General features: G+C 44.1%; 1 protein-coding gene across 1 annotated transcript in view; it reads left to right on the plus strand.

Annotated features, from left to right (window-relative positions):
* Positions 1-6,974: 6,974 nt before the first annotated feature.
* Positions 6,975-13,712, plus strand: part of HSPA4 (heat shock protein family A (Hsp70) member 4) — a 50,037-nt gene continuing 43,299 nt past the window's right edge. Inside the window, exon 1 of the mRNA XM_032837758.1 lies at positions 6,975-7,318. Within this exon, the coding sequence (XP_032693649.1) occupies positions 7,212-7,318 (107 nt within the window). The 5' untranslated portion in view covers positions 6,975-7,211. The remainder of the gene's footprint in view (positions 7,319-13,712) is intronic.

A 13,712-nucleotide genomic window follows, 5' to 3' on the forward strand; every position in this document is an offset into this window, starting at 1 on the left:
GTTTTAGCTTGTTGCTGCTGCCTTTGACCATAGGATGGATTCCTCTGCCATTGCCAAGAAAACATGTTAGTCACTCTCCTCTGAGTTAGGGCTTACACTGCTGGCATTTAGTTGCAAACTGTAATCGTCTGTGATATATTTAGATTTTGAACTCACATTGCATTTGAACATTAACTACATGTCAACACGAAAATAAATGGTCCTCCGCTGGTTATGAAGCAATGTATGGGCAGGATGCCACATGAGCTTGTTCATAGTAACACTGTTCATAGTAACACTGATTCTTAATCAAATTACAAATATTCACAATCCAAGCTCCAGATTCCTTTTGAATCAGGAAACCTAAGGAGTAAATTATTATCAGAGGTCACAGGGCCTTTAAAAATCATTTTCTTTTGAGTTTTAGAGTGAGAAGCAAAGAACATTCTGTCATGAGAAATGAGTTGTCTTTAGCTGAAGGGAAACCATCCAGCATAGGATATGCTGAGTCCTGATGAATTTGATAGTTAAGATGAAAGCTCTTGTAAAGGGGTGCCTAGGTGGCTCAGTGGGTTAAAGCCTGTCTTCAGCTCGGGTCGTGATCCCAGGGTCCTGGTATTGAGCCCCACATCCGACTCTCTGCTCAGCAGGGAGCCTGCTTCCTCCTCTCTCTCTCTCTCTCTCTCTGCCTGCCTCTCTGCCTACTTGTGATCTCTGTCAAATGAATAAATAAAATCTTAAAAGAATAAAAAAAGCTCTTCTAAAGAAAATTCCATAATTTGTAGAAATGAGATGGCAGCTGTTCCTATGGCAAAATATCTCCCTGGGGGTCCCCTAATGCTCAGGAACAGGACAAACCCCAGCAAAGTTGGACTGAGCAGGTCAGAATCATGTTTGTGCTTTCAGAGGACCAATTTCACAGGCAGGATATTGGGGTGGAGCTGGAATGTCGGCTACTAGAAGTGGGAGAAGACCGAGTTGAGTCTGTGGCTGGTTGAAGAGAGGCTTCAGCCAGTAGGTAAGGACATTGTGAGTCAGGCCAGAAAAGTGGTTGTTGATTAAGGGATCTAGATAAAGGGGTTACATTTTCATGATGGTATCAGCTTGTGTGGCCTGGAGAAATCTGTGCAAAGTTCATTCATCATGTTAAGATTAGAAAGAGGGAAAGGACTGGGATTGATAATGGCACTGGGAGACATAAAATAACTGTCATCGGACCAAATAAGGACAAAAAAGTGGGGGTTTGGGGAAGGACTTCAGAATGAGATCATGGTACTACTATGTAAGCAGACAGTTTGATAGAATGAGGAACAACCCTAACATTTCAGCTAGTTTGGACTTACAAGTGAATTATAATGATAGTTTTTATATCAAAAGAGTATTAGGATTAGAAAAATACTTGAGGAGAAAAGGAGACTTAATTGTGCTCTCCTATTCCTTAAACAGTATTTCTTTCTTTTTTTTTTTTTAAAGATTTTATTTATTTATTTGACAGACAGAGATCACAAGCAGGCAGAGAGGCAGGCAGAGAGAGAGGAGGAAGCAGGCTCCCCGCTGAGCAGAGAGCCCGATGTGGGGCTCGATCCCAGGACCCTGGGACCATGACCCGAGCCGAAGGCAGAGGCTTTAACCCACTGAGCCACCCAGGCGCCCCCTAAACAGTATTTCTTATGTTTATACTTTTATTTATGATTAAACAAGATTTTCTATAGGACTTATCAGTGTCTGTAAAATGGCAATATTAATCTATTATTATCTCATGGAACATTGTCCCATGGAACACAGTTTGGGAAGGGTTGATTTAACCTAATGTCAAAAAAGCGCAACCCAATTCAAACATCCTATGTAACAAAAATAGTGAAAGGGAGAAATGTATTCCAAAATGTCAACAATGAATGACTGGTTGAGTTATTTCTCCTCCTCCTCCTCTTCTTCTTCTTCTTCTTCTTTTTTTTTTACTCCTGTTACTCTTTTGTGTTTCCATATTCAGTGTAGTGACTCTTTCACTAAGAACATGAACTTAAAGAAAATAGGGGCATAGTTATAGGAGACCAATGTCGAAGTCAGGAGTTTTAAAAGCTGTGTAACCTTGAAGCAGTTCCTTAACCTCACCAGGTCTGTCTTCTCATCTATCAAATTGGAAAATAATATCTACCTGCCTGGGTTTGTTATGAAGATTAATTGAATTATGATATCCAAATCACCCAGTACAAGGTCTGGCACATGCTGTAGAATCTAGAGATGAGGTAATTACAATTATTATTGAATTGCTAGAATTTTAGAGTTTAAGAAGGGAGTACTGGCTGGGTTAAGGGCACTTAGTCCACTCAGTGTGATATCACAAAGGCCCAAAACCACCATTATGAGAGTTTGTACCTTCCTCTTGAAGCAAAGAATTGCAGAAGCTGCTCCAGAGTGTAGGACCTAGTTCCACCGGACACTTGGCAGGGAAGATTACGAATTCCCAACTGAAAATCTTTTGTCTCATGTAGGGCAGTCTGTTAACACTGCATATTTAAAACAAACACCTTCCTGGTTGCTTAGAACTAAATTTAATCACTGTACCAGAGAAAGGCATGCAACAACTTCCTCCTTCTGAAATTCTCAAGATGCTCTGCTGAATGAAAGGAAGTTGTTCTGCAACCACGATGCCTTCAACATAAAATGTTCTGGCAACTTCATTGCTTCACACTTGTGATTCTTGGAATCTTGTCACTTTAGGTTCTTCACAATTCTTATTTATTTATTTATTTGACAGACAGAGATCACAAGTAGGCAGAGAGGCAGGCAGAGAGAGAGGAGGAAGCAGGCTCCCTGCTGAGCAGAGAGCCCGATGCGGGGCTCGATCCCAGGACCCTGGAATCATGACCTGAGCTGAAGGCAGAGGCTTTAACCCACTGTGCCACCCAGGCGCACCAAGGTTTTTCAGAATTCTTTGAATTATTTTTAAAGATTTTTTATTATTATTTATTTATTTGACAGAGAGAGAGATCTCCAGTAGGCAGAGAGGCAGGCAGAGAGAGAGGAGGAAGCAGGCTCCCTGCAGAGCAGAGAGCCCGATGTGGGCCTCGATCCCAGGACCCTGGGACCATGACCCGAGCCGAAGGCAGAGGCTTTAACCCACTGAGCCACCCAGGCGCCCGGTTTTTCAGAATTCTTAAATAGCTTTTTCTGACTTCATTTACTTAAATATCCCAGAATAGCCTCTTGAGCTATAAGTTTGATGATCCAGGAAACTATTTATAGCAGGATGAGTACTCTCCATGACTGATGTTATGTTTTATTTTGAGAAGGATAAATCATTAAAAAGATTGATAGGGCCAATGGTATTTTATACTTAAAGCGGAGCCAAGGCAGATAAGGTAGGTAGGTATGATCGTGGAACACAAAAAAGATATGGTTGTACTTTTTTGCCAGTTCAGTTAAGGCTGGGGAGGCCTCCCACATTCTAGAAGGAAGGCAGAGACAGAGTTCATAACCCGGACCTAGTGATATTTTATTTTTAAAGATTATTTATTAATCTATTTGAGAGAGAAAAAGAGAGAGAGAGAACAAGTCAGGCGAGGGGCAGAGAAAGAGAGACAGGCAGACTTGCTGCTGAGCAGAGAGGCTGACATGGGGCTCTATCCTATGACCCCGAGATCGTGACCTGAGCTGAAGTCAGACTCTTAACCAACTGAGCCACCCAGGTGCTCCCAGACCTAGTGACATTTTTTTTTTTTTAATTCAAGGTTTTTTTTTTTTTAAGATTTTACTTATTTGATAGAGATCACAAGCAGGCAGAGAGGCAGGCAGAGAGAGAGAGAGAAGGGGAAGCAGGCTCCCCGCTGAGCAGAGAGCCAGATGTGGGGCTTGATCCTAGGACCCTGGGATCATGACCCGAGCCGAAGGCAGAGGCCTTAACCCACTGAGCCACCCAGGCATCCCGACCTCGTGACATTTTAGGTAAACTCACTTCAGCCTGTAGCAGCCTAGCCTCTGTTTGCCCAGTGTTTGTAATGCAGAGCCGACAGACATAGGACTCTCTGTCATCATGAAGGCCCATACTGTTCTTGGCATTCATGGATATCATCCTAGGTAGGAGACAAATATAAGGTAGAAAGAGGTCAAGGTCAATTTTTTTTTAACCTTTTTATTGTGGTAAAATACACAGAACAAAATTTATTATTTTAACCATCTTGAAGTATACAAATCAGTGGCAGTAAGTACATTTGTACTGTTGTGTGATCACTAGTACTATCTCCAGAACTTTTTCATCATCCTAAACTGAAACTTTGTGCCCATTAAACAGGGGCACGTGGGTGGCCCAATGGGTTAAGCCTCTGCCTTTGGCTTAGGTCACCATCCCAGGGTCCTGGGACTGAGCCCTGCATCCCCTGCATTGGGCTCTCTGCTCAGCAGGGAGCCTGATTCCCTTTCTCCCTCTGCCTGCCTATCTGCCTACTTGTGATCTCTCTCTCTCTGTCAAATAAATAAATAAGATCTTAAAAACAAACAAAAAACAGTAATTCTTCATTTCCCTTCTCTCAAGCCCTTGGTAGCCACTATTTTATTTTCTCTATGAATTTGCCTATTCTGATTTCTGTGCCTCTGCCAATTGGATGGGGGCCACCAAACGTGGGGCAGACCTATCAGGTGGAGGCTGGTGGTGAAAGAATTCACCCAAGGCAGAACAAGGGAGGTAGAAATGTACTGAAAAACACCACAATGAAGTGGTGGGCAGGACAGCAAAACAGAGTCAGTCTGCAGTGGTGGGGGGCTGTAGTTAAAAAGGGAAGGTGAGAGAGTATGGGAACACATGCAATTTTCCTTTTTTGGTAACTGTGTCTGGATCTAAGTAACCCATCATTCAGCTTGGGCTTATGGCTATTTTGAGGTGGGTCACCTAATGGGCATGTTTGTATCAGCCAGAGGATTGGGGATCACTGCAGGCTCTCCTATGTTATTCAGGTTTCCATAGTTCAGATTGGTTGCTAAAGTGTCCTCTAAGGTTTCCTCATATATTGAATCAAACAAAATTTGTCCTTTCCTGTCTGACTTCTTTCACTTGGCATAATATTTTTAAAGTTCATCCATGCTGTAACAGGTGTTAAAAGTTTTGTTCCTTTTTAAGGCTGAATAATATTCCATCACATGTATATACCATGTTAAAAATTCATTCATGCATCAGTGATTATTTGGGTTGTTTTCACCTTTTGGCTATTGTCAATAATGCTATGAACAGGGGTATAGAGTATCTGTTCATCCCTGTTCTCTTTGTCCAAAGGCCTCTTCTTGCTGCCTCCACTATTACCCATCTCCCTCAATCTCCTACCTTAGGTAGCACTCAGTACTTGGTTTTGAAGACTACTCGGTTTTGAAGACAAAGTACCACTGGTTTAGCCAAAACATTAAGAAATGTGTGGTAATTTGGAAGTGTAAAGGCAAACAATCTGGCCTTTGGGCATTGCTCCAGGAGACTGAGGTGTGTGTGGGGGGCGAGGTGGGGCGCTGTGGGGCAGGTAATGCAGAGTTGAGAAAATGCACTTTCTTCTTGGCTCATTCATTAAACATCCAATTGTTCTGGGGCACCTGGGTGGCTCAGTGGGTTAAGCCTCTACCTTCGGCTCAGGTCATGGTCTCAGGGTCCTGGAATTGAGCCCCGCATCCGGCTCTCTGCTCAGCAGGGAACCTGCTTCCTCCTCTCTCTCTGCCTCTCTGCCTACTTGTGATCTCTGTCTGTCAAATAAGTAAACAAAATCTTAAAAACAAACAAACAAACAAACAAACATCCAATTGTTCTAGCCTTAAGATAGAGATCTTTAACTCCCATTTTGTGCATAACACTTGCCACCTTGTACTGGGATTCCTTTTAGTTTTTTAGCTATCCTCGTGACCAGTGGGATTCAGGTTTTGAGGGATTGAAGCATATACATCTATACCTTTAAAAAAGTCAACAAAATAGGGGTGCCTGGGTGGCTCAGTGGATTAGGCCCCTGCCTTCTATTCCGGTCGTGATCCCAGGGTTCTGGGATCCGGCCCCGCATCGGGCTCTCCACTCGGCGGGGAGCCTGCTCCCCCCCCCCCCCCCCGCCTGCCTCTCTGCCTACTTATTATTTCTCTCTCTGATAAATAAATAAATAAATAATCTTTAAAAATTCTTATTATATAGGAGTTGCTTTCCAAAGGCAAGCAGGCTTCCTGTTTGCTCCTGGAACACTCGTGAGGGGCCCTAAAGTTCAAGATTCTTTAGCCTCGAGTAATCCTGTCATTGGCCGGTCTGGGCCGACCTAGGAAGCCTGTCATCCCTCTGTATCCCTTGCATTCACCTCAGGACAGGTGCTTGGAACTTGCTGGGGATTTCAAGGTTTAAGTATTGTTGGCCCCTCCGTAGGCTCTAAGGACGCAAACGTCTTAGAGAACGATGAGGCAGAGCTGAGTGAAAAAAAACCTCGGCGGTGGGACAGAGAGGATTCCTGCCCTCCGCTGGAGAGGGCGCTGTCTTGGACTTCGACAGAGCCCCTACCTAAGGCCCTCCTCTGGACCACATTTCAAGGGCGGCCTTGTCCTCTACCGGCGGACCTACCCCGTAGGGACCAGAGGGGAGGGCGCTCTGGACTTTGAAGACTAGTTTGCGCTGCCATTTTGGGAGCGCAACACAAATCGCGGCGCAAGAGTTCCTATCACCGGAAGTTTCTTTGATAAAGAGAAACGGCGGAAGTAGGCCAATGGCGCCTCTTCAGTATTTTGCCTCAACCTGGCTTTCCCACTTTCTTCTGTAAGGGGAGACGCCTCATTGTTTTTTGCTGCCGTGGGGAGTCGCTGTGGCGAGCTCCGTGCGCAGGCTGAATTGACCTCCCAACCATCTTTCAACCGCCGAACCCGCTTGTCGTAATTGGGGGCGGAACCTCAGAAGGAAAAGCGACTGAGCCGAGGTCTCGCGATAACATTCCTTTCCTTCTCAGTTCTCGCGCTACTGCTTTAGTCTCGTCGCGACGAGATCTTTCGAGATCTTCTCCGCCCCCGCTACCGGCGCCCTCTCTGCGGCCGCTGAGCCGGAGCCGGCCTGAGCAGCGCTCTCCGCAGCCGCTCCCCTCCCAGGGACTTAGGCGCCCGCGAGGACTACCTCACGTCCTCCGCTAGCCCCGGCTTCCCGGCCCACGCGGCCCTCCCTCCGCGCGCCAGCTCCGCCGGGGTCCGTGTCCTGTTTAGCCGGCCGGACCTGGGCTCGAGCCCGAACTGTAGCCGGCGCCATGTCGGTGGTGGGCATAGACTTGGGCTTCCAGAGCTGCTACGTCGCTGTGGCCCGCGCCGGCGGCATCGAGACGATCGCTAATGAGTACAGCGACCGCTGCACGCCGTGAGTGTGGGCTAGTCCGGCCGCGTGCACCGGGTGGGGGTGGGGATGTAGCGCTTGCTCTGGTTTCCGACCCTCGCGGTTTGGGGAACACGAGCCGGGTAGTCACCTCTGTTTGGAGCAAGAGCCCAGTGGGTAGGAACCCCCCGCTGGGTGTCAGGTCACTAGTGGCTGCGACTCCCCGTGAGGGTCTGCACCAGCGGCAAGGCTTTTACCCGGTGGCCTGCGGGTTGAGTGAGGGCTCTGAGCTGGTACTCGTACCAGTAGAGGGCATGGGTAGGAGCTGGAGGGAAGGCAGGCCTGGGATATATAGTGTACCGAGTTCTTGTTTTAGAGGGCAGAGTCCAGGCCCAGGGCGTACTGCCGTTTTTTCAGCCTACGACAGAGTTCGGACCTTTGCACACAGTAGGCGCCTATTAAGTTAGTTGAATTAAACGGGTTCTGGCCTTTGCTGGCGGCCTGAAGATGGAGCGGCCAGAATCCCACGTGAGTGGGGGCGGGGCAGCACCCGGAAGAGAGGGAGCCGTAGCACCAGAGAGAGGTTCGTGCTCCGCCTGGAAGGCATAGCTACCAGAAAAATACTTAATAAAGTCAGTGTCGTCCTGATGCTTTTGCGCTCACGTTGGTTTTTCACATCGTTTCAGTATGTTGAGCTATATTGTGTCATTCTCTCTCTTCATTCTCTGCACGTCCACACCTAACAGCGTTCCACTTTCACAGTTAATACATTCCAACCAGGGTGTTGGCCGCAATTGTTAATGAATGACTCAGGGGCTCACTTTGACTTCTAGAACCTATAGTAAGTTAAGGGACCAGTATAGACACAACTCTAAAAAATCATGACTCACTCAGGTCTCTCCTTGGGTAGAGTATGCTTTTTGACTGTAGAGGTACTTTTCAATCCATTATCTTCTTTTGGAGCAAAATCTTTTAGGAAGCTTATTTTCTGGGTTCTCTTATTTGCCACGTGGCCCTTCCAAAGGCTTCTGTTCAAAGGCCCATTTTTTCCCCCCATAACTTTGGTCACCCTTCCCGCACTTGGGTAGCTAAACTAGATTGCTCCCTCCAGTGAACTTGCTGCTCAGAGACTCAAAACATTTTCCTTCCACTTGTAAAATTTCTGCCCCTTATTTAGACCTGGACCAGGTGCTTCCCTGAAAATTCATCTCCCATACTAAAACGTGGTTTGATGTCCCCTTCTCAATTAGTGTATAGTGGTTTTTTTTTTTTAAATTTTATTTATTTGACAGAGATCACAAGTAGGCAGAGAGGCAGGTAGAGAGAGGGGGGAAGCAGGCTCTCCCCTGAGCGGAGAGCCCAGTGGGCTCCATCCCAGGACCCTGGGCTCATGACCTGAGCTGAAGGCAGAGGCTTTAATCCTTTGAGCCACCCAGGCACCCCTCAATTAGTTTATAGTTTTATTGAGAGAGAATTCACTTAATGTACAGTCAACCCATTTAAAACGTACAGTTTGTTTTCAGTGTAGTCACAAAACTGCAACTATGTCCCACAATCAATTTAAAAACTTTTTCTCAGTCCTAAAGAAATCCTGTACTCATTAGCTGTTACATACCAGTTTCCCCACATTTATAGTTTATTTTATTTTACTTTTTTACAGATTTTATTTACTTGAGAGACAGCGAGAGAGGGAATAAGGCAGGGGGAGTGGGAGAGGGAGAAGCAGGCTTCCCGCTGAACAGGGAGCCCGATGCGGGGCTGGATCCCAGGACCCTGGGATCATGACTTGAGCTGAAGGTAGATGGTTAACGACTGAGTCACCCAGGCACCCCATATTTATAGTGGGTTTTTTTTTTTTTTTAAGATTTTTATTTATTTATTTGACAGAGATCACAAGTAGGCAGAGAGGGAGGTAGAGAGGCGGGGGCGGGGGGGGGGGGAGGAAGCAGGCCCCTGCTGAGCAGAGAGCCCGATTGTGGGTCTTGATCTCAGGACCCTGAGATCATGACCCGAGCTGAAGGCAGAGGCTTTAACCCACTGAGCCACCCAGGCGCCCCCCCCCCCTTTTTTAAAGATTTATTTGAAAGAGCGTGCAGGAGCGGGGAGAAGGTCAGAAGGAGAAGCTGTCTCCCCGTGGAGCTGGGAGCCCTATGGGGGACTCGATCCGGGGACTCCAGGATCATGACCCGAGCCAAAGACAGTTGATTGACCAACTGAGCCACCCAGGCGCCCATATTTATAGTTTTTAATAGTGGGTTTTATATTCTAATTTGTAATTACAGAGAAGGTATAGTATACTGAGTTTTTTTAAGCATTGAAGGTTGTTTTTGAGCATTAATTTTTTTAAGCATTAATTTTCCATTTGATACTGTCTTCGTCTCCAGATTCAAGTTTTCTTCATTTGTAAAGATAGTCTTCACCAAGAAATCAAAAAAGGGTGATGCACTGAGTAAGGCATTTAACTTTTTGATCCTTTCCTGCCTACATTTGAAAGGGAAGGGAATTCTCAATATTAGAACTAATAGTGTTTTCTTTATTTTCTGTTATGTTCAGTTTTCTTTTTAAGACAAACGGCAGCTACATCAGTTTTACTGTGAATTCAATAAAAAAATTAATCTTTCCAAATTGGAATTAAATTTGCCTCAGTGACTAGGTGATGGGTGACTAGATACATTATGAAGTTGTGATAAGACTACCATTTAGGGGCGCCTGGGTGGCTCAGTGGGTTAAAGCCTCTGCCTTCGGCTTGGGTCATGATCCCAAGGTTCTGGGATCAAGCCCGGAATTGGGCTCTCTGCTCGATGGGGAGCCTGCTTCCCCCTCTCTGCTTCCCTCTCTGCCTGCTTGTGATCTCTGTCTGTCAAATAAATAAATACAGTCTTTTTTTTTTAAAGTGCCATTTAAATACTTGAAGTGATTTTCTTTTTATGTTTTCCCTTATTTTATATTTTCCAAGAACTTCAAGGGATACCATACATGAAGTAATTCTTGAACTATGATTTTGATTAGCTTAAATTTCATTCTTGGAGTCTCTGAGTAGGAGATAGGAATGGAAAGGTTGATTTTTTTTTTTAATTTATTTATTTGACAGATAGAGATCACAAGTAGGCAGAAAGGCAGGCAGAGAGAGAGGAGGAAGCAGACTCCCTGCTGAGCAGAGAGCCTGATGTGGGGCTCGATCCCAGGACCCTGAGATCATGACCTGAGCTGAAGGCAGAGGCTTTAACCCACTGAGCCATCCAGGCGCCCCGGAAAGGTTGATTTTTGTGGTGGTCTCAGAATAGTGGATTTTGGTTTCAGGTACACAGAGACTATGATGTGGGTTTGCTTTAGTGTCATAGTGGAAATGAGATTCTGTTTCTGAAGGGTCGGCTATGATGGAAGTACCTTATTTCAAATTGTGCCTGTAACAGTATTTGGATTTAGCTTTTGAGAATCCAGTTGACTCTTGTCAGGAAGAGACCCTTACTTTTCACAAATAACAGGCATTCTTTATTTTATTTTATTTTATTTTTAAAGATCTTACTTATTTTGACAGAGAAATCACAAGTAGGCAGAGAGGCAGGCAGAGAGGGGGGAAGCGGGCTCCCCGCTGAGCAGAGAGCCCGACATGGGGCTCGATCCTAGGACCCTGAGATCATGACCTGAACCAAAGGCAGAGGCTTAACCCGATGAGCCCCCCAGGCACCCCGGCTTTCTTTATTTTAGCAACTACTGAGTGCCTCCAGAATGCTAGCCATTGTGCTAAGCACTGGAGGTACTCTGAACAAATAAACAAGGTCCTGCCATCATGTACATGGGTTCTGGAGAAGAAGCCAGATGATAAACAAACATGTAATTACTAACTGGTAAAGGTCCAGATGGGAAAGTACAGAATATGATGACTGGGGGACTAATTTAAATTGGATGTATGATGGAGATGAAAAGTGGTCTTAAAGAAGTGCCGTAGAGGATGAGTAGAAATTTACGTGGAGGTGTTGTGTGGGTCTAAGGAAGAGCTGATTAAGGCAGAAGGAACAGCAAGTGAGGAAGACCTGAGGCATTCACGCTTGACTGACAGAATATCATAACTACTCTTGAGCCACTTGCAAGAAAGGTATGAGGCGGATTGGAGAGGAATTAGGCAGGACTTTATAAATTATGGTAAGGATTTCTATTTAGGTGCAATCAGAGTTGATCCAGTTTAAATTTTAAAAATATAATTGGCTTTTTTGTGTGTGTGGAGAATGGGTTTATCTGAGAAGGGAAAGAGAAGTAGGGTGTTGCTTAGCTTATGGCAGTATTTAGTCTATGTGGGAGTTAATGTTCTCTACTAGTGTAGTAGCATGGGAGGGAAGTGTGGGCGGTTCTGAGATAAACTTTGGAGTAGGAGCATCCATGTTGATGAATTTGATCATAGGCTTTGGAATCAGATGAGAATCCCATTTTTATATTTAGTGGGATTATTATAGTAGAAGGGGTACAACCTTAAAGCTTTGGAATGAAAGTGTTAATGGAGTGCCAAACATTACTGAAGGATTGGGCCCTACTTTCCAAAAAGAAATGAATTACTTACGAAATAATTTCTGTGTGTGAATTGTTTATATTACTATTTTCATGGACTTAGTTCCTAATAAAACAGTATATTAGGAGGGGCACCTGGGTGGCTCAATGGGTTAAAGCCTCTGCCTTTGGCTCAGGTCATGATCCCAGAGTCCTGGGATGGAGCCCAGAGCCTCGCGTTGGGCTCTCTGCTCAGCAGGGAGCCTGCTTCCTCCTCTTTCTGCCTGCTTCTCTGCCTACTTGTGATCTCTGTCAAATAAATAAATAAAATCTTTAAAAAACAAAATACCCCAGTATATTAGGAATTTGAAGGGATGAACATGTCTGTTATTAGCTACCTTTGAGAGAGCAGAAGCTTAAAGTATGTACTTTCTGGTTAACTGGAAGAGTAACATCTTTTATTTATTTATTTAATTTTTAATTTTTTAAAAAGATTTTACCCATTTATTTGACAGAGTTCACAAGTTGGCAGAGAGGCAGGCAGAGAGAGGGGGAGGCAGGCTTCCCGCTGAGCAGAGAGCCGGATGTGGGGCTTGATCCCAGGACTCTGGGATCATGTCCTGAGCTGAAGGCAGAGGCTTTAACCCACTGAGCCACCCAGGTGCCCCTGGAACATTAACATCTGATACCTAACTTGTGCAAGAAAAGTATTCCTGTGAAGTAAATATTTTTACATGCTGTATAGAGCTATGTACAGCAGTAGGTTTTGAGTTTTTTTGGATTCAAAGAAAAGGAAAGTTGATTTATTGACTAAAGTTTGGATTGCTTACACCATTTTCCTTCATATGTCTAATTGTAGAAATTATGAAAGTAGTTCCTTAGACTCATTTAAGAGCTAAAATACAATCTAGAATGCAAAATTGATAGAGTGATAATCGACAGGAACTTTGTCATTAGGTTCTTAATTAGATTTCCTAAATTAAAACATTTTTTCCTTGACTTAGTTGTTCTAACAGTAAAAAACACTAAAGTGCTAAAGTTTCTTGTCCTTCTCATTTTTGCTGTTTGTTGTGTATTCTTGTGTACCTTTTTCCAGACTTCTACAACTATATATGGTGGTGGGTGGGTATGTTTAAACAAACAGGAACATACTGTATTTTGTAAATTTTCTTTACATATATTTTAGACTTCTTTCAGAGTCAGTAAATACGAACCTACCTTCTTAAATGTGTAATATTCTTTATTATGGCTGTTAACTCCTCCCCACCCCCAACAGGTTATTTCTAACTTTTGTAATTACAGGTTGTTAACTGAACAGTAGTCTTTTATACTTGGGTTTACTTGTTAATATTTTTATTTCTGTTGGATAGAGTTCAGCGTGAATTTGCTAGGGCAAAGAATATACAGTTGACCCTGTACATCATTGTGGGGTTTGGGACGCTGACTTCTGTGCAGTTGGAAACCTGTGTATAGAAACTTTTGATTCCAAAAAAACTGAACCACCAGTATCCTGCTGTTGACCAGAAGCCTTACTGACAGTGTAAATGGTCGATTAACACATATTCTGTATATGTATTCTATCCTGTATTCTTAAGGGTAAGCTAGAGAAAGAATGTTATTAAAATCGTAAGAAAGACATTTATACAGTTTGTATTGGAAAATCCATGCATAAGTGGACCCACACGTCTCAAACCTGTGTTGTTCAAGGGTCAGCTCTATGTTCTTAAAGTACTGTTGCAGGGTACTTTACACAAATTTAAGGGGTTAATTTCTAACAGGAAGATAAGTGATTCAGTGGGCAGAGTGAAGATTATAATGAGCTAACACTATATAAGGTGTTTAGGAAAACCTGGACACAGTATATATTGCCCACATATTTTCTAATATTAATATTGCTGTTACTACCTTTTTGTATTTTTTTATTAATCCTCCTCATTAATAGACTATATGTTGGGAT

Source organism: Lontra canadensis, unplaced genomic scaffold (genome assembly GCF_010015895.1).
Source record: "Lontra canadensis isolate GAN:19392208 unplaced genomic scaffold, GSC_riverotter_1.0 scaffold99, whole genome shotgun sequence".
Lineage (NCBI taxonomy): Eukaryota > Metazoa > Chordata > Mammalia > Carnivora > Mustelidae > Lontra > Lontra canadensis.